The sequence below is a fragment of the Notamacropus eugenii genome, chromosome 1, assembly GCF_028372415.1.
Source record: "Notamacropus eugenii isolate mMacEug1 chromosome 1, mMacEug1.pri_v2, whole genome shotgun sequence".
NCBI lineage: Eukaryota > Metazoa > Chordata > Mammalia > Diprotodontia > Macropodidae > Notamacropus > Notamacropus eugenii.
Genome location: NC_092872.1, coordinates 260,220,803 through 260,241,133, shown reverse-complemented (window position 1 = coordinate 260,241,133; position 20,331 = coordinate 260,220,803). Strand labels below are relative to the sequence as shown.

The 20,331-nt window shown below is 45.5% G+C and overlaps 1 protein-coding gene across 4 annotated transcripts in view; it reads left to right on the top strand.

Annotated features, from left to right (window-relative positions):
• The first annotated feature begins 4,540 nt into the window (after positions 1-4,540).
• Positions 4,541-20,331, top strand: part of STOX1 (storkhead box 1) — a 69,828-nt gene continuing 54,037 nt past the window's right edge. For 2 of the 4 annotated variants that reach the window (XR_011971596.1, XR_011971597.1), the window contains exon 1: positions 7,282-7,790. Coding sequence is in view for 2 of the 4 variants with exons in the window: in XM_072628768.1 (XP_072484869.1) it covers positions 7,385-7,790 (406 nt within the window). In the remaining 2 variants the exon portion in view is untranslated. Of the gene's footprint in view, positions 4,643-7,281; positions 7,791-20,331 lie in introns of those variants that run through there. The other 2 variants (XM_072628769.1, XM_072628768.1) reach the window with 2 other exon arrangements.

Sequence of the window (20,331 nt, the reverse complement as noted above, 5' to 3'; positions counted from 1 at the left end):
TACATTGATTCAAATTTTTAGGTCTTCTAAAATTGTTTTTCTTTACATTGTTGGTGGTTGTACTCCTTTCACTCTGCCCCAATTCAAAAGTGTCTTCCCAAGTTTGTCTAAAGCCATCCCTGTTGTCACTCCATGTGACAAAATGGTATTCCAATAAACTCATCTAATCAACCAAGCAATCAATGAATATGTAATCTTTGTGGCCAATTTGTTCTCATGCATCCATCCTGTTGGGGGAAAGCTTCATATACTTGGGGTAGACATCCCCCTAATTCACCAAAGATTTTGAGGCTTCTTGGCTACCTTCAGCCTGGGTTAGCCCATCTGCTGAGGTGGTTTTACTGGAGTATGGCCACCATGCTTACTAATCTTCTTGGAGCCAGAGGTAAGAGTTGAGTAACAGGTAGACACCAATGGTGGTGGATGAGTAGCCATGAGAATGGCTCAGTAGTCTTCACCCCAGAGGTGCTAGTCCTCCCTGAACACTCCATACACCCTGGGATAAATAGGAAATAACAGAAGGAAGGTACTGGAATTAATATATCATAGTTTGTTTAGCCATTCCCTAATTGATAGGCATATCTAATTCTTTGCCATTGCAAAACAAGCTGGTATAAATATTTTTGTACCTATGAGTTCTTTTCTTCTTCCTTTGATTGGGGTATAAACTAAGTATTGTCTCTGGGTCAAAGCCTTCAGTAACTTTGAGGGCATAGCTGCAAACTCATTTCCAGAATGCCTGGGCCACTTCACAGATCTGGAAACAGTGCATGAATGTGCCTGTTTTCCCATAGCCCCTTCAACATTTGTTTTTTGTCAAGTTTGTCAAACTAATGGGTCTGAAGTAGAACCTCAAAGTTGCTTTAATTTGCATTTCTTTAATTATTAGTTATCTGGCTACAGAAAACTTGGATTGTTTTTTCCTTTGAGAATTGTCTGTTCATTATCTTTGACCATTTATCAGTTAGGGAATGACTCCTGTTCTTATATATATGAATCATTTCTCTATCTATCTTGGACATGAGACTTTTGTAAAGAAACTTGCTGCAAAGTTTTTCTCCTCCCCCTCCCCACAATTGTTTCCCTTCTAATTTTAACCATATTTAACTCTTTCATTTCCAGAGGAGAAAATAGGCTCAGATTAGTAAAATGACTTTCCCAGGGTCACACAGAGAATAAACAGCGGAGTTGATATTTGAACCTAAATGCCTTGATGAATCCAGTGTATTTTGCATTTGCTTCTGTCATTAATATTCATGGTGGTTTCAGAGGGAAAAGGCTTTAGTAGCTTTCCTTCCCCACCCCGAGACCCCCCGCCCCCGCCCCCACACTCTCCCCCTCTTCGATCCTTTCCAAAAACCTGAGAGGAGAGACTCAAGACTGGCAGGGGGGAGGGATGGGAGACTGAGATTCTTTGAGCTGGGCTTGAGTAACTGGCTGGGAGCCAGCTCCCTTCAGAGGATTTGCATGTAAATGGGGTCAGGGGGCCACCGGGGCTACCCAAGCATTGCACCCTCCTCCCCCTTGGTGGGAAGTACTCTTCAGCCACCCCTTCTCTTAAAAAGCCTGAGATTCAGCCTGACCTCCTACCCCGACCTGCCTGACTGGACTCTGTTTGCCAGGGCCTGATTAAAAAACCTGGAGGCAGGATCAGTGTCAATGTCAAGACTGGTGACTGGCTGTGGCTGGTAGAGCGTCTGAGGAGGCTCAGGCATTCTTCTCAGAAGGCTGTCTCCTTGGTTCCCCTGAGAAGAGGCCTTAAGCCCTGTTTTGGATCCCATCAGCCTCCCCTCTGACCTCTGCCTTAATGAGCCTAGAGTAAAAATGTTCTAACTCGTAGGGGAACAACAGCTGGAGGCCTTCCCCTTGTTAGCTGGCCTCCTCAGGGTCAGTGTGACCCAGAAGGAGCCAACCACTGAGGGGATGCTTTTTCAAAAAGTAAAATCCAGTCAACAAACCCACTGCTTCCCACTGGGCACTGCTAGCCTTCCTGGAGCTCAGAAATAATAACTACTCACATCTGTCTATAAAATCATAGACCTACAGCTGGAATGGACTTGGAGATGATCTCCTCTAAGGCCATCATTTTACAAGTGATGAAGTCAAGAGATTAAGTGACTTGCCTTAAGCCACAAGGGCACCAGGGACAGGGGCAGGATATGAAGCAAACACTTCTGTATCCAAACCCAGCTAGTTCCACTGCCTCTTCCTTCCATCCTTCTGTCCCTCCCTCCCTCCCTCCATCCATCCATCCACTCATTCATTTAACAAGTATTTATTAAGGAGCCAGGCACTGTGTGACATGCCAGAAATAAAGGGTCAAACATGAAACAATCTGTGTTCCCAACTGAGATAACATGTAAAATACTTTCTAAATCTTAGAATGATATGTAAACGTTAGCTCTAACTTCTATTATTCCACCGCAAATGCAACACCAAGCAAGCCTGCTATGTGCCAGGATCGACAAACATGAAACAGACTCTTCCCTCAGGGAGCTAACCTTCTAGTGGTGAGAAAACACATTCAAATAAAAGTAAACACTAAAAATACACAGGAAAAACAGGAAAAAGTAACTCCTTTTGATAGTCACTAGCAACTGGGAGTGGGAGTGGATATAGGGAGGGGATCAGGGAAGGTCTCAACTAGAAGGCTGTGATTAGGCTGAATGACAGCTACTAACAATAATTAAAGTTTATGTAGTGCCTATTATGTGTCAGGCATTGTGCTAAGTACTTTACAATTATTATCTCACTGGATCCTCACAACAGCTTTGGTGCTATCATTATCCCTATTTTACAGATGAGGAAACTGAGGCAAATAAAGGTGAACTAAATTGTTCAGCATCACAGAGGTACTAAGTGTCTGAGGCTATAATCTGAACTCAGACCTTCCTGATCTCAGTCCCAGTCCACTGTACCTAGCTGAATTTTAAAAGAAAGTAGGAATTAGTGATTTAAGTTTGCAAAGCACTTTTTAATAGATGTTCACTCTTTTGTCCCTCACAACCAACCTATCTTACAAGTAAGGCTAATGCCTTACTTTGCTAAGGAGGAAACAGAGATTTAGAGAGAAATGACTAACCTAGGCCCACACAGCTAGTAATTTGAATTCTTCTGATTAATTCACAGGTTGTTAAAGATGGAAGAGGTTAACTAATCTAGCTCCTTTTTTTTGAGTTGAGAAAGAGGCACAATCTGGACAGGGGACAGGATTTGCTCAGGGTCACCCTGATAGGACATATATTTTTTTTTACCAAGCCTCTTCCTAAGTCCAACCCCAGCTAATTTCTAGAAGGGAGATGAGACACAGATAATTTTGATACAGCAACAACTGGTAAAAACAATTGGTGAAGTCTGAGGGGGCAGATTGTCCCCTGTGAGGAGGTTTAGCATGGGCTTTCTGGAAAAAGTAGCATTCAATGTGGGCTCTAAAAGATGGGAATGGAATCAAAATATTAGGGTTTCTTTTACTCTTTATTTTCTTTTTGTGGCATCTTTGTGTGTATGTTTGTCCTTCGTTGCCTAAAAAGACTATACCTTCAGAGAAATGATGACATGACTTGCACTTAACTTTGTTTTGAGTGAGGGAGGACTGTGCAGGTCACCAGCCTCACCTCTCCTCCAGAGCCATCTGAATGCAGTGACCAGATATTCATCAGGATGACTGGAGATGACCCAGGATGAGGCAATTGGGGTTAAGTGACTTGCCTAAGGTCACACGGCTAGTGAGTGTCAAGTGTCTGAGGTGAGATTTGAACTCAGGTCCTCCTGACTTGTGCTTTATCCACTGCACCACCTAGCTTCCCACCAGCATCTTTGTGTAATTATAGGAAGGATCTCTTAAGCTAGGGTCCAGAAACTTGTTTTGAAAAAAAAAATTGATAGCTGTATTTCAATTTAGTTGGTTTATTTTGTAATCTTGGATGATTTATTTTATGCATTTAAAGACATGATTCTGAGAAGAGGTCTGTAGGTTTCACCAAATCAGTAATCTGAAAAATGTTTATCAATCTATGGTGAAAGGAATGAATTTTTAGACTCAGAGTCAGGAAGCCATGAATTCAAATCCCCCCTCAGACAGTTTGTGACCTTGGGCAAGTCACTTAGCTTAGTACAGTGCCTTTCAAATAGTAAGCATTGATTGACTGACAACCTATGAGCCACAGGTACCCTTCAAAAATGCAACCACTGAGGTAAGGATAGTTAAGGGATATTTGGTGGTGGACAGATTTCCCATACTCCCCTAAATCTAGGCACATGGGTATGTTTTTTAAGTATTGGCTCTATATTCTTTGAAAATCAGTGGTCCAACTAAGAGAGAGGATGATAGAAGGAGGGGGAAGGGAGGAAAAGAGAGGGAGGTGAAGGGGGGGGAGGGAGAGAGAGAGAGAGAGAGCTCGAGCACTGGCACAGACTATTCTAGTGTGTCAGAGCCCTGGGATTTGCCACAGTCTGGTATTTTTCTTATCTGAGAGAAGGGCAGGAGCAGTCTCTGCTTCTGGCACGTTCAGTTCTCCTCCCATACAAGTTCTGGCTGCCATTTTACTCTTCCCAGCGGGGAGGCCCACAGGTTAAATGCCGGCATTGTCCAAGGGCACAGATCAGAATCAGCTGTGGGAGTTCCTGGCTTCTCTGGTCTCAGGTCAGATTTCTCCTTTGTGCCTCAGGTCACCAAACAGGTTTTCAGCCTGGGGTGAAGACCATTCTTAGATCAGGAGAAAAAAAGGAATGATCCCGACTCTGAGGCAGGAGAGTAGAGGTATAGGATCATGGAACCTACAACAGGAGGGTGGAGCCCAATCCTCTGCCTTTAGGAAAACATCTTACAAATAATAAGGATAGTCCTAGGAGAGCCTGCATCCCCTCAAAGCTGGCCAGGGGGCTGCAGAGTCAGGAGGGCTGCGTTCAGGTTTAGCCTCTGACATACTCTAACTGTGTGACCCTGTGACAATCTCTGCCAGCCCTCAGACTACTTTTTTAAGACTAATTTTTAGAGCAGGTGCCCATCTGTGTCAGAGAAGAGAATTTCCTCATCAAGAATTTCCTGCACAGATGAAATCACAGGTCTATAGCTACAATCCTCTGAAAAAAAGAAAGATATGCTCTAGGATAGTATATGGGTGTACAGAGAGCCACCCTAGGGGCCAAAAGCACCTAGATCCAAGTCCTAATTTCTTACTGTTGTTCACTTGTGTCCAACTCTTTGTGAACACTTGGACTAGTTTTTCCATGGGATTTTCTTAGCAAAGATACTCGAATGGTTTGCAAATAGAGGTTAAATGAATTGCCCAAGGTCATATAGATAGTAAGGAGGAGGACCTTTTGTATTTTAATAGTGGTTTAGTTTTCAAAACATTTTCCTTACTAGAACTTAGACAGTTTACAATGCAAATATTATGTTATTGTGGAAAGAACGTTGTTTTTGCAGTGAGAGGACCCGAATTCAAATCTATCTTTAGTAATTGTTTCCCCTCTCTGGGCCATCTAAAAAGTGGGAGAGTTGGACAACATGATCTCTGAGGTCCCTTCCAGCTTTGGAGCCAATGATTCTGTATCATCAATATCCTTTTGTATAGCAATAGACTGGATAGAGGTGTGTCCCTGTTCTGACATGTGAGGTCCCTCTGCTTCCTTCAAATCCTGGGATGCACAACTGTTCCTGGGAGTTTTGGTGAAAGATCCATACCCAGGGATTAAAAGGATCCCATAGAAGTTTAGATCTTGGAGGAAGAAGAAGGGTCACCTCTATCCTGGTTCTGTAACCCCATGAAAGCCCCAAGTCAATGGTCTGTCCCAGTGGTGGGATCAACCTCCAAATCCTCAGAGAGGGAGGGAACCACAGATGTACTACCAGTTTATTAGGTTATGCTTAAGAGCCTATTTCCCCCATCCTAGCAAAAAGCTCAAAGTTCTAGGCACAATAGACCCTCACAATGCTCATTGTGCCCTTAGTATGATGCTCCGGGCATGGCAGACTTTCTGCGGATTTAACCGGAGGAAAATTGAGGCACAGAGTGGATGTGATTTGCCCAAGATCACAAAAAGAGTTACCAGTGAAATCCCACCACATAGACAGTTTGTTTTATAGGATCAAATGAAGTTGTGCTCCTATCACATGACCCCCCTCCTTTCAGTGGGTACTTCCCCTCCTAATGACATGGAATAGGCCCTTGGGGGACTCTGTGCCCCTCACTCATAAGCTGTGGGAGTTTTAGCTTGAAATAGTTTAGGTTTTATGAGGAAAATCCTTTTTTATGCCAATTCAGCTGAGACTCAAGGGTTTAGGGGTAGTAGGAGAGGAAATGGGGTTGGTCAGTTTTCTCCTTTGCAAAATCAAGGAGTTGGATTCAAAGATGTCTATATCATTTCACTGAGTTACCAAGAACAATGGGCCTTCCTTGGGGGGCCAAACGTGTGCTTCTAAAGAATGAGGGGCATATCTGGGGCAGAGAGGAGAGGAAAATGTGATCCCTAAAGGAGTGAAAATGGAGTCCGGAGGCGGAGCTATACCAGTACCATTGGGAAGTTCCTTCTCTCGGAGCCTCAGTTTCCTTTTCCATCAAGGGAGGGTGTGCACTTAGATGCCCTAGAGGACTCTCCCAGCTCCGTGGTAAGGCAAGAGGTGTGTGTGTGTGTGTTGTTTGTGTGTTGTGTGTGTGTGTTTCCTTTTTTCGTGTGTGTCAAAGATCTTTTCTGTAGCCTAGGGAAGCCCATGGAGCCCTTCTCAGAATGTTTGTTCCCTATGTTCCTATTTGAAGGAACTGACAAGGAATCCCTCTCCACTGAGAGGTTGGTAAACTAAAGATGTGATTATTTTCCCATATCAGTTCACGACTCTCCAGAAATCCATCCACGGACCCCAGATGAGGAACCACTATTCTGAGCATTCTTTCGGCTCAACATTCTAGAACAAAATATTCCAACACTGTATATTCGAACGTTACTTTGGTCCTGAGATTCTGGGTTCAACGTTCCAATATTCTATATTCTAAAGTCATCATTCGAAGCTGAACGTTCTAAAAGTCCTAGTTCTCAGAACCACGGTCGGGCCCTTTCCTGGGCACGGGGGACCTTCCTTCTGCTACACCCCGCTTCTCTCCCCAACCCCAGTGGACTAGTGAATCTAGCTCCAGCTCATTTGCTGGCTCGCCCCGCCCTCACGGCTGGGGCCTTCGGGCCGGACCCTCGCTCACTCCCGTCCCCGCCCCCGTCACCAACCAGGCCCCCGGGAGCCCAGAGTTCGGACTCCGCCCCCAAAGTCGCGTTCCCTAGGCAGCCGCGGCTGCTGCCCAGTAAGCCGATCTCCCGGCTACGGGCTGCGAGCTGCGAAGGGGCTGCGGGGCTGCCTGATCCGGGGCTGCGCAGGGGGTGCGGGGCAGGCGAGATGGCGCGCCCCGTGCAGCTGGCCCCGGGCTCGCTGGCACTGGTGCTGTGCCGACAGGAGCGGGAACGGGGAGCCTCCGGGGCGCCGGAACCGGACCCGGAGCTGGAGGCCGGGGCAACCGAGTCAAGCCTGGACGAGTTGTTGCCAGCTGGGGCCCCAGGGGCGCCGGAGGCGGAGGATGGGGAGCCCGGAGGCCGTGCGCTCTTCCGTGCCTTCCGTCGTGCCAACGCGCGCTGCTTCTGGAACGCGCGCCTGGCCCGCGCCGCCTCCCGGCTGGCCTTCCAGGGCTGGCTGCGGCGCGGGGTGCTGCTGGTGCATGGGCCACCCGGCAGCCTACAGGTGCTGCGGGACGCCTGGCTGCGCCGGGCGCTGCGCCCGCCGCGGGGCTTTCGCATCCGCGCCGTGGGTGAGTGAGCGCGTGCAGGAGGGAGGGAAGGGGACTCGAGCGGCGGGCGACCGGAGTTGGGGACCAGGGGCGCGAGCACCTGTGGGCTGGCGAAGTGGGGAGACAGGGGCTCCGGAGGACGCAGGAGGCTCGGCTCGGGAACGCATCAGTTCTCTCTGGAGAGAGAGGCTAGAAGAGCAAAGAAGGGAACCTGACCAGCTTCGCTTGGTGTCCTCGCCGGGCACGCACCTCCCTGCCCCAAGTGCTGGACTTTCCCGGTTAGGTGGTGAGCTCCCCGCAGAGCAGCTCCCGGGACCGATATAGTCGGGGCACCAAAGATTTGGGAAGCAAAGAGCCGCCCCTTTACCGCTCCCTTGGGTGGGCGGTCGGGAGTGGCCTTCCAGTCTCAGACCAGCTGTTACCTAATGTTTTAGTTCTCTCCGTTCCCCCACGCCCCCATCCATCCATTTGGTTCAGAGCTGTGATTTCTTCAGAGTAGGGAACTCCTGGTTTCTCGGAAGAAGAAAACCTTCGCTACTTACAGACTGGTAACTAATGCACACTTTACTGGTCTCAGAGAGAAGCCTGGGGCGCTGAGGGGGGAGGGGCAGAGACTTTTCCGGGGTCACTCAGCTAGTATGTCAAGAGATTACCCTCCTGTGGACGCCTACGATGCGAAGGGGAGGAGAACCGTGATTATAGGCGTGGTCATAGGGCGTGCCGGGAGTATGGTAAATGATTATATTTTATTTCTTATAAGCATCTGATCGGTAAACTCTCCATTTGTTTCCTTTCATATCGGATCTGGGACTTCCGAAAGCCAAGGGGTGTTCAGATAATGAAAGGTTGGGATGCCCTGCTGTACTCTAGAGGCTTTTCTGGAGCTTGAAAGAGTTCAGCCCAAGTGAGGCAAAAGCTTGGCTCGGGTTTTGTGGAGGTTCAGCTGGGACCTGAGGGCTTCTCCGCAGGCGGGCGGGAAGGGAATGGTCAACTTCCTCTGTAAAACCAATGGGTTGGACTAAAGGATTTCTGAATCTATCCAAGCCAAAGCTTTTTTATTGTTCAAAAAATTACCTTATCGATGCCTTTAGTTTTTACGTCACTCTTGCGTTTTTAATATATCCCTCACACTGCTCGGGGAGCCATCCCTTGTAACAAAGATTCCATAAGGAAGAGAAAAAAGGCCACACTCCCGGAGACTGACAATAGCTGAAGTGTTCGGCAGCTATCCCCCTGCCCCCATCCCTTCGGCAGCGGAGGCTGGGAGGGAGCTGCATTTTCTCAGCTCTCAAGGCCAAGTTTGGTCATTATTATGCTGAAAAGAGTGCCTTTTTTTCTTTTCTTCCCAACGTGTATTTTTTTTTTGTTATTTATGGCTGCATTGATGTATTTTATTTTTATGTTACATATGTTACTCCCACTTCTCTTAAAATGTTAGGTATAATAATACATAGACCTCATCTGAAAGTACACACATTTCATATTTGTAATACTCCCTCCTCTGTTTTTTTAAAAATGAACTGAAATCATCCTCCCTCCCCCCCTGGGAAAAGAAAAGAAGAAAAAACTTTTTTTCTGTCAAATATTCATAATCAAACAAAATACGGGCCTCCAATGGCTATACGCAAACATATATATGTATATGTACACAAACATATATAGATGCAAGCCTCATTGCACACCCTACATCCATCACCTCTTTGTAATGGAGAGCAGGGACATCATTGCCTCAAGTTCTCAGAACTCTCTTTAGACTTCAGATCTGTGGTCTCTTGCCAGGGGTGCTCCCTCTGAGCATGTAGCTAGCTCATCTGTGCCTTTCTACCATCCTGGGTTGTTCTTGTTCACACCCTGGAAATCCTGTGAGTTGAAGGTACCCCCTCCCAGGGTGCTGGCAGCCTCTCTTGGTGTCTTTGAACATTTCTGGGTAGAATTGCAGCCCTCGACATGTCCATCTGTTTTCCCTCCATGTCACTCCAAGACCATTCTCTCTCCTCAGAGGGCATGCTTTCTGCTAGAAACACCTTTTTACAATTAACAGATATATGCTGCAGCCTTCATACATTTCTGCCTTGCTCTTCAAGTGGTCAGAATTCTGATTTTTCAGAGATTTTTGCAATCTGGAATTCCCACTTCTTGTTTTCTGTCCTCAAATCACATTGTATCTCTTTGTTTGTACATCTGTTCTATCCCTTTCCTCAGAATGTAAACTCCTTGAAGGCAGGGCCTGCCTCCTCTGTATCCCCAGTACCTAGGACAGAGTAGATGCTTAGGAAATACTTGTTGGCTTGACTTGAACAGGGATGGGGCACCCCAAGGTGCTGAACTGGTACTGAACTGATTCTGGGGTTGTTTGGAACCAAAAGTTCTGTGAGTGAAGCCCTTGATTGTTTGAATTTTGGACTGAATAGGCTATTGATCCCCAGTTTTGGACTGACCTGGGAAGACTGAGGAGCCTGGGGTAGGGCCCCGGGGGGCAAAACCCCCCCCTTCTCTCTTGGCTAGGCTTAAAGCTGGTAATGCTCAGCAAAGCAACTGAAGTAGCTGTCTTCCTCACAGCTCATCTTCTAAATAAACAGGGAAAGTAGCTCCCAAATTACCAATACCCAGTGCAAACTCTGCCTGACCTTTTCTTTCTTTCTTCCTTCCTTTTTTTTTTTAAGAACCAGCTGTCAGTCATACTTTTTCTTGGAATGTATTTGTGCTCTGTTAGAAGGTAGAAAGCTTCAGTGCTTTCCTTGAGTCCCTTTGCTTGTGCAAAATGTCTTTGGACTAAATTCCCATGCAAAGCCCTGTCTTTGGTCCTGTGGTTGGACAGTTACAGAACACAGAATGTCAGAGCCAGAAGGGACTTTAGAACATACAATATTAGTATAGGAAGGAACTTTAGAATCCTGAATGTCAGAGTTGGAAGAGACCCTGGGACATAATGTCAGGGCTGGAGGAGATCCTGGAATGTAGAATGTCAGGGCTAGGAGGCCCCTCAGAGACCACATCTAGTTAAACCTTCTCTTTTTTCCCGAGGTGTTGACTGAGGCTTAAGGAACTGCCTTGTTTTCTGAGTTTCCTTCTGTGAAGAGCTCGAGTCTTTGGCTCACCCCTGTCCAGGAAATTTCAGCAAGTTTTTCCTGTGAATATTTGGATGCGAACACTTCTTAAACTGTAGGTCATGACCCTATATAGGGTCTATATGTGTATAGATATAGACATGGTAGTACTATATCTGCATGGATTTGTGACTGTAGTTAGTTTGAAGACAGGTTGTTAACATGTCATCAGCTAAGCCTTCCCTGGGTTTTGAGGCACTGTGGTGCAGTGGGGAGAGCTGGCACTTTGGAGTCCAAGGATCTGGATTCAAATAGAACCTCTCTTACTTGCTACTGTTGGAGATGTCTTTTCCTCTCTGCCCAGTGATAGCCTGGAGCTGGATTATCAGGCAGTTGGCTGCCAACTCTAAATGTTGTGAGGTTGTGTTTCCCTAAGCCAGAAGAGTCTCACTTTCTCTTTCTCTTTCTCTACACCTTCTCTAGACAATTTCCCTATTCTCGAGCTTAAAGTGTGATAGAGATGCCTGGGGCCACTGGGGCCAGCGTGTACCAGAGGCTTATCTTCTATATATTGTGCTTACTGCCTCTCAGCACTGGATCATAACCCTGATTACTGTGTCTCTTTAATGACAAATGTCCAAGCTGAGCAGGTCATGCAATGGGGTTTGGGGGTATGCGGGGGTGGGGAGTTGCTTATATTTTGCAGTTGTACCACATCTCATCAGGTCCACCGATTTCCAGCAGAACTCCCCACCCATGCCCAACTTCCCTCCTTCCCAACCCTTTATCTGCTGGTCTCTTGTTCTTCTTTCTGGTTTGAATTAGCCATCCCAGGTCTGGTGCTTCTAGTATTAAATGGAGCAGCAGAGTACACCAGGGAGGTAGAGGCTGGGCTGGGACAGGGATGGGGGGGACTGTGTTTAGGGTAAGATAATGGAGGAGGAGTGGGTAAATCACAGCGGATAACAATGACATGACATAAGGTACCAGTTAGGCGGTGGTAGCCTTCAGTCTCTTGGCTCCTTTTACTGACTCTGAAAGCTGGGCCCTAATTAAGGGAACATTTGAAAGATTGGACAGTCAACGAATGGGCTTCTAAGCCCCAGGTCCTAAAGTCCAGCTCCGATGCTCTTGCCTCCCCTGCCCCCCCAGCTTGTAAATACTGAAAACAGTGATAATAGTTGGCATTTATGTGTATTCAGGGCTCTGCACAGCTTTTACAACCATGATCTCATTCAAGCCTCACAACAGCCAGTTCAGTAGGCAGAATAGCTACAGCATTATTATTCCCATTGTGCAGATGAGGGAACTGAGACTCACACAAGCCAAAGATTTGCCAGTGGTCACCCAGCTAGAAATGCCCAAGACTGGCTTCAAACCCAGATGTCAGCTAACTTCCATTGAATCCCTCCTCCAATGGGGCCCACCCCTGTAGACACTCAGTATTTATTTCTAAGCATATTGATGCAGTGGAAAGAGCATAGGAATAGGAGTCACATGGTCTGGGTTCAAATCCCACTATTGCCACTTAATAGCTTTGTGACCCCCAAGCAAGTCAATTCCCTTCTCTTAAGATTCACTTTTCACTTCTGCAAAAATGGAGATGATCCTACTGGAGCTGGATTGTTGAGAGGCAGTGGATGGAAACGGGAGAGGAAGTAGATGGAGCACTGGACTCCAAGTCTGAAAGACCTGGGTTCAAAACCTCCCATCGATACTTTCTAGTTTTGTGACCTATGGCATTTCACAAAGTTTCTGGGTAGGCCTCCGTTTCCTCATCTGTAAAAAGAAGAGGTTGAAGTCAATGCCTTCTAAGGTCCTTTCCAGCTCTAAATCTGTCTCCCTTTGATTATTATTGATAAACTTTAAAACACAGTAGGAATGAGAGTTAGTGCATTATATTAGTCATATAATATAAATTATATAGTGAGTTATTATCTCATGTCCACATGAGAAAACAAAGATGGGGAGGTAGCATAACGAGGTCAGGGCCATACCACTGAGTGGGGGCAGAGCCTGGATTCCACATCTGAGCTCTTGCTTTGATGACATTTCTTGAACTGAACTGAACTCCAGAGCAGGACATGTGATAGGGATGAGGTCTGAAACTCGTCATATTGGACTATTGCTTTTTAGAACCCAGTTGGATGTGTCAGAGAGACTAGAAAAGAGCTAGAAGATTTATAAAGGAGTTGGATGAAATGTCTTATAAGGAGAACCTGGGAAACTCAATGTCTTCCAGGAGAAGGAGGTTGGAATTTGCTGGTGGCCTTCGGTGCTCTTGCCAACAAGATCAACTGATCCAATGTGGGGATGCTTGGGGAGGACGGGCAGCCTCTCAGTGACTTGTGAAAGCATAGAGACATCAGAGGAAAAGGAACCAGAAGCCTCGGCATCAGTTGGTACTGGAAGGCAAAGGCACTTGTTACCTACGTGGTCACCTCTTTGGACCTCAGTGTCTTCTTCTATAGAATGACCCAAGCTTCTAGCTCTCAATCTTTGGTCTCTGCTGGGGCTGGTTGTCTGGGGGAGTTTGTGGTTCTTGCAGTCATGGCAACTTTGGGCAAAGCCAGAAGGCCCCCAGTAAGCCAGGCCTGTACATTCCAGATATGGAGTCTTAATGATAGAATGTTAGCACCCCAAGGGAACCTCTGAGAATCCAATTCCACAAATATTTATTGTGTCTCTGTGCTAGGCACTGATGGAGAAGCAAGGGGAAAAGTGAAGTAACATCCTGCCCTCCAGGAGTCCTACATACCACAGTGGGTTATGTCCATAAAGTCTAACAATCTACAAGCATTTATTCCCAACCTTCTAGGTGCCAGGTACTATAGGTGGTACAGTGGATAGAGTACTGAGACTCTGGGTCAGTGAGACCCGAGTTTGAATTCTACCTCATACACTTACTAGCTGGGTGACTCTGGACAAGTCATTCCACATCCTTCAGTCTCAGCTTTCTGGGAGGGGGATAATAGTAGCACCTTTCTCATACTACTTTTATGAGGACACCTGAGATAATGTAAAGCGTTGTGCAGACCTTAAAGGGCTAAGTAAGTGGGAGCTGTTATTTGACACTGAGGACAGAGATAAGATTTCTAAGTACAAGCTAATTTGAGATGGGAAAGAACATTAACAATGGGAGGGATCAGGGAAGGTTTCCCAGAGGAGGCAACACTCAAGGTAAGCTTTGAGGAAAGACTTGGGGGAGAGACTGCAATAGATGAGGAAACTGGGGCACAGAGTGGAGAGCTGACAAAACCAGGAATCTAGCCACAATGGAGCAACGGAAAGACTTCTGTTATCAGATCTGGGTTCAAATTTCGACCCCTGCTTATACCACCTGCGTGACTTGGACCATTCGCTTAACTTCTCAGGGCCTCAGTTTCCCCTTCTGTAAAATGAGAGGGTTCTGTAAAATGCAGCAAGATCATGCTGACTTTCACATCCTTGTCAAGGGTGAACTAAGAGGGAGATCTTCACTCGCCTTAGGCCAGATTGGAAGGGAGACCAGTGAGGGACCAGTGTGGTGAAGTCTGCCTAGGGGATGAACTGAGAAGAGCTGGGAGTCATGGATCCCAGACCAGGGGTCAGGTCGGAGTGTAGAGAGAGGAGGGGGGAAGCAGGCAGACCATGTGCTTTTCCCTTTCCTCCTGTGGATTCCCTTCTCTCTCACGAGGAGAATTGTGCTTAGGCTCTCCATGCCCCAGCCTATCTTTGCCTAGTTTTCTTGGTCTCCCCATTCTTGTCCTTGCTTTTTGCAGAAATAATAACACTTAAAGCAAATGCACCAGGACTGAAAGAGGGAGAAAAAACGACCCTGCATCTTATACGAACTTGGCGTTGTTGCTCTTTTAATTTCCCCGCTTTGCCTGTTCACCTAGGCTTGATTTAACCAGGCATAAAAGAATTTGCCTGCTGCAGAGTGTTAATAGTCAACCCAGGCCGGGAGGGAGGGAGAAGAGATCAGCCTTCTCAAGCCCTCAGTGCTAAAACAAAACAAAACAAAAACCCCAATATTCAATTCTTACTGATACCGTTGGTTTTTTACTACTTGCCTTCCCCAATTTCTCTCTCACCTTCTCCTTCCCAAAGAGCCACCTTTTATAGAAAAGAATTAAAAAGGAGGGGAGAGAAGGAGCAGTTCAGCAATATTAACCAATAGCAAAAGCGTCTACTTTACTTAGTGTTTCCCACCCATATCCCCTACCTTGGTAAAGAAGAGTGGGCCAGACCTCCCCTCCTCCCTTCCCCTCCCCTCCCCCCTTTTCCTCCCCCCCTTTTCCTCCCCCCCTCCTGCCAACCTTGAGCCATATGATTTCAAAACATTCACTTTCTATTGTTTTGTTCTTCTTTCCATTTACATCATTTATGTCATTGTTTTCTTGATCCTGCTCATTTTATTTGGTTTATGTGAGTTCATAGAGGTCCCTCAGTCATTCATTAAGCCTTGCAATGCTTCTACGTATTTTATCACATTTGTTGCTTTGATAACACAGAAACATCCCATTCTGTTCACATAACCTCTTGAATCATTTCCCAACCAGTGAGCTTCTACTGGATTTTCAGTTCTTTGCTCCTACAAATATTTTGGTGCATATGGTGCCTTTCTTTCTGTCACTGATATTTTTGGGGTATAGGCCCAACAGTGGAATCTCTAAGTCAAAGGACATGGATATTTTGAGTCACTTTAAAAAGAATAATTCCAACCTGCTTTCCAAAATGGGTGGACCAATTTGCAGTTCCACCAACGATGCATTAGTATATCTACACAACCTCTCTTTGCTTTTTATGTAATTGTGTCAGGGTTCTATTAATATTTCCCCACAGTTGTAACTGAGAAATGAAGCTGTTTGTTATCGTTGTTCCTGAGTTCCTGATCTAGATTCATCCTCCCCAGGTTTCTGGTGTTCTCTGGACCTGAGACCTCAGGAAGCTTTTACCACTGTCAGATACATAAGACCTTCTCTAGGGAGGAAGCATGGAACACAAACATTGTCATGCAAGAGGCTCCCCTGCAAAAGTCTTACCTGGCTCCTTCTAAAACACTCAACTGTCATCACAGTACAATAGACCATCGTATTGGGTGCTCAGGCTCTCTGAATTAGTTGTGGAAATTTAAAGCTGGAAAGGATCTTCATTTTATAGGTTGAACACAGTGAGGCCCAAAGAGATCATGAGCTCTGGAGTTAGAAGGACCTTAGAGAGAAAAGCATGTTCCTTGTTTGGGTTAGGGAAGTAAGTTTCCCAAGGTCATATAGGTAGTAAGGGGCAGAGTGAGGATTTGAATGAAGATCTGACTTCAGACCAAGTTCTCTTTGTTGCCTTCCAGCAGCTTCAGAGAAGATAAATCCTAGTGCCCTTGTTAGGCTCATTGGTAATGGCTGCTGTCTTCCTGTTCCTTAACTCAGCTGCCCTGCCTCCCTTGTGCTAACACCTGTCTTCTGGGATGGGTGGAGTCAGATATCCAGGTGACCTGTGTATGACCTGTGCATTAGAGCTCTTCCCCTTTCATGGTTCAGAAACTGATGCACAGATAACCCCAACTGAGGCCTTGACCAAGGCCACAGAGAAGGTGGATGAGGGACCCTTGTCTATATCTCCTAGATCTCCTAGATCCTCTCAGAGCTTAACTCAAGTACCACCTTATCCACTCGGCCTTACCAGATTCCCTCAACTGATAGTGGCCTCCCTCTCCATCCTGTTTTTATTTTAAATATACTTAAAAAAAGGCAAGTTCCTTGAGGATAGGGACTGTTTCATTTCTGTCACTGTATCCCCAGTAGCCAGTACAGTGGCTGGCGCTTAGTAGGCACATATCAAATGCTTGTTGTTTGATTTATTAAAGGGTAAGAGCAGGTAATTCAGGACTCCTTAAGTAGACACTCCCAGCAGACATAGTGCCTCAGCCCTATTGGAAGGTGTGAACTTGTGGGCAGCCATGCTAGTTCCAGAACTGAGATTCCCCGAAGTTTAGTGATTTTATTATTTCCCTTCCTGACTTCTAACACCATTTGGTAGTAGCCGATTATCAGTTTCCCCTTAAAAGAAGGGGACAAACTGGAGCCTTGGACCCAATAGGTACATTTCCATGATCTTTTATGCTCTGGTCCCCGGAGTGGTTTTGTTTTCATTCACCAACTAAAGGGGTGGGTCTCAGGATCTAGAGGGAGACAGCTGTGAACTGTGTGCCCTCTGAGATGTGTGCAGCCTTTGTTTGCAGTCAGGAGGCCAGAGATGGAGAATGGATCATAACTAGTCTTTGGGAATCTGATGCCAGAATAAAAGGACTGTCTTTGTGAACTGAGGTCCTGACCTATATGTCTAGGTGGGGGAAGTGCTGCCTTTACCTGCTGGTATTTTTGTGTCTTCCCCGGGGTCAGGGAAGAGGATGTTAGCCAGGAGCTGAGTAGGTATGTGAGTGAAATACCCAAAATCCCACCATGAAATCAGGAAGTTTCTTCATTAACTGAGAGTGACCCTGAGATTGTAGAATGGGTAAATGAGCTAGATCTGGGGCTCCGGAGTGGGCAAATTCCAAATCAGGGGGGAGAAGGAATTGATTGGAAAGGCCCCATTCTCTTTGGGGCCATAAACATAGATTGTGGTAAGGGCTTTGGCACCAGGGAAGGGGGTGGGGATGAAGCTAGCCAGAGGGAAATTTAGTTTGAGATCTGGTCAGCTGGAGAATTTAGGCTTCTTTAGGCTAGGTAGAAATCTTTGGGACAAAGTTTGCATTCCCTGTAATTCTTTATGTTACTCTTTTCTCTTTTAAAGTAACTCTTGAAGATGTGCTGCTATGGTCTGAAGTTTGTGATGACCAGGGGTCAGAAGGGACAGAGGGGAAGAGACACCAGGCTATATGGTATCCCCTTATGGTTGTGACTAAGAAGGGAGAATTGGTGTAAAGGAATTTGGAGTCAGAAGATCTGCTTTGTTTGAGACCTGGCTTTGTTACTTCCTTGTGGAGGGTAACAGTCAGAGTGCCAGAGTTAGAGTGAGGAAGACCTGGGTTTGAATTCTGCTTCCAACATTATCTCATTAATCCTCACAGCCCTGCAAAATAGGTGCTATTATTATCCTCATTTTATAATTGAGGAAACTGAGGTTAACAGATATTAAGTGCCTTGTCCAGTGTCACACAATTAGTAAGTTTCTAAGGCTAGATTTGAACTCTGGTCTTCCTGACTAAACCCAGCACTCTATTCACAGTACAACATAGCTTCTTCATAGAACTCAAGACACTTTTCTCACAACCCTGGTAATGTTCCCTTGTTATAGACTAGGAAACTGAGGCTCAGAGAGACAAAGTAATCTGCTCATACTCATAAAGCTAGTGAGTGACAGATATGATTTGAAGCCAGGTCTTTTGACCCTGAAAAGTACTCCAGAAAGCCCTGGAACCAAATTAGAGAGAGTTGGCTCCAGAGTCAAAAGACCTGGGTTCAGATTCTGCCTCTGATGAGGACCATCCATATAACCTTGGGTAAGTCACTTTATCTTCCCCTGACTTCAATTTTCTCATCACTCAAATGGGGATATTAGAGTAGACATTCTCTAAGATGGCCTCAAGCTCTAGAATTACAACCCTTTTATTCTTTGGGATTGTATCAGTGTCTTGGACCTGTTCCAAGAAGAAGCCAACAACCTCCTTCCCACCCCCTCCCAACTGACCTGGTCAGCAGTGGCTAAGGTCAGATCCTTTGCCAATCATAACAGTTCCCACTTCTGTAGCTAGTTAAGATTTACAAAGTGCTCTAGGAAGGTGAAAGGTTAATGGTGACAGTTTGCAGAGCAGCCACTCAGGGAAAAGACATAATAACAGCCAATTGGCCGAACAAGTTTGTTCCCCTGTCCTCCTCCAAAATTTATAACTGAGTTGCCTCCCCACCTCTAGCTTTTGTCTTCCACTCTCCCATCGCTTCATAAAAATGTCGAAGGCACCTGGAGAGCTCATGTATCCCATTCCCTTCAATTGGCTTGATTTGTCTTTTACTCCATATGTTTCCATGTGTTTGAGGGGGAAATGGGTTTTTCATTAAATCTGGAATTAGCCTGTTTTCCCCAAGGTCTGTTTCTGGAAGAGGAATATCCTCTTTCCCCTTGGTCTAGAGGTGACTGAACAGAGCACAGACCCAGCTCAGCCTGAAGTAGCATTCCAGTCCATATTCTTACTGACTGAGGATGACCTTGAATAAACCATTTCCCTCTTTCTGAGCCTCAGTATCCATATCTGTAAGATGACAGATGGTTAGTCTAGGTGACTTTTGAAAGACTCTCAATTCTATCTCTAAGCTCCATCTTGCCTGTATCCCAGCTTCTTGTGATTTGCTGGTCTGGTGGCTGACCTTTCCTCTAGACAGGTGAGGCAGTTTCCTCCCATGTGACATGATTGAAGAATTCTGTTATGTCCCTCACCTGCCTCCCAAATTTGAAGTGTCTTCATTTTTCAGTGCTTTAGGGGATCAGAGATCTCCTCCATGGTATGTGCTCCTTCTGCAGTGTAGATGGAAACCCATCTGGGTCTTCTTGTCCTAGGCAGTATTTGTTTAGGTAGAACTTTCCATAAGTGTTCCAGACAGGTTCTACCCAAAGCTTTAGAACTCTTCCTTCTTTGCATGAAATTAAAATGGCAGGATTGGCCTCATTAAAGACAAGTTTCTTTATTTCTGGGTGCCTCCTAGCAAACAGCTTCCCAAATGGGAGGTTGACACCATTTTCTTCATATTGGTGTAGCACAGTATAGACTTTGGGATTGGGACATAGTATATGTGTGCCATCACCCTGGCTTTTAAATTTTTTTCTGTTTTATTTTTAATTCAACAATCATCAACAGATACAAAAATTTTAGTGTATAAAGAACAAAAAAATGGGTTACATATGAAATTGAATTTTAGTTACTTGTAGTTTGTTTTTTAAGTATATTTTAACAAGGTAGCTCCAAAATTGCTCATTTTCATATATTCATGACTTATTTTGTTTTTTCTCCATATTCTTAAATGTTTTATTGATCTTTATTTCATCCTTCTAACTTCTGTTTTTCTTTCTTTCTTCCCTTTTCTTTCTCATTCTCCTCCCTCTTTTCTTTGAAGATTGAAGAAAAGGAAAGGGAAAGACTGAAGAAAGTGAAGGCTGGAGGCATAACTAACAGTGTAATTTCCTTTCCCAGAGAAGAAAAGAAGAGATTCTCAGGGTTCAGAGGTTCTTTTCCTTCCTCCTTTCCTTCACTTATTTTTCCCTTCCTGGCTCCCTTCCTCTCTTCCTTCCTCCATCCCTTCCTTTTTTCTTCCTCCTTTCCTTTTCTCCTTTTCCTCCCATTCTTCCCAACCTTCCCTTCCTCCCTTTCTTTTTCTTTCCTTCCTTCCTTTTCTTTCTGTCTTCCCTTCCTTCCCTTCCTTTCTTGCAAACCTATCTCTACCCACTAACTTGTACTCCCTTGTAACAAGTACAGTCCAGCAAAAATTACTAAACACAATGATTTTTTTAATTATTTAACTTTTAACATTCATTTTCACAAA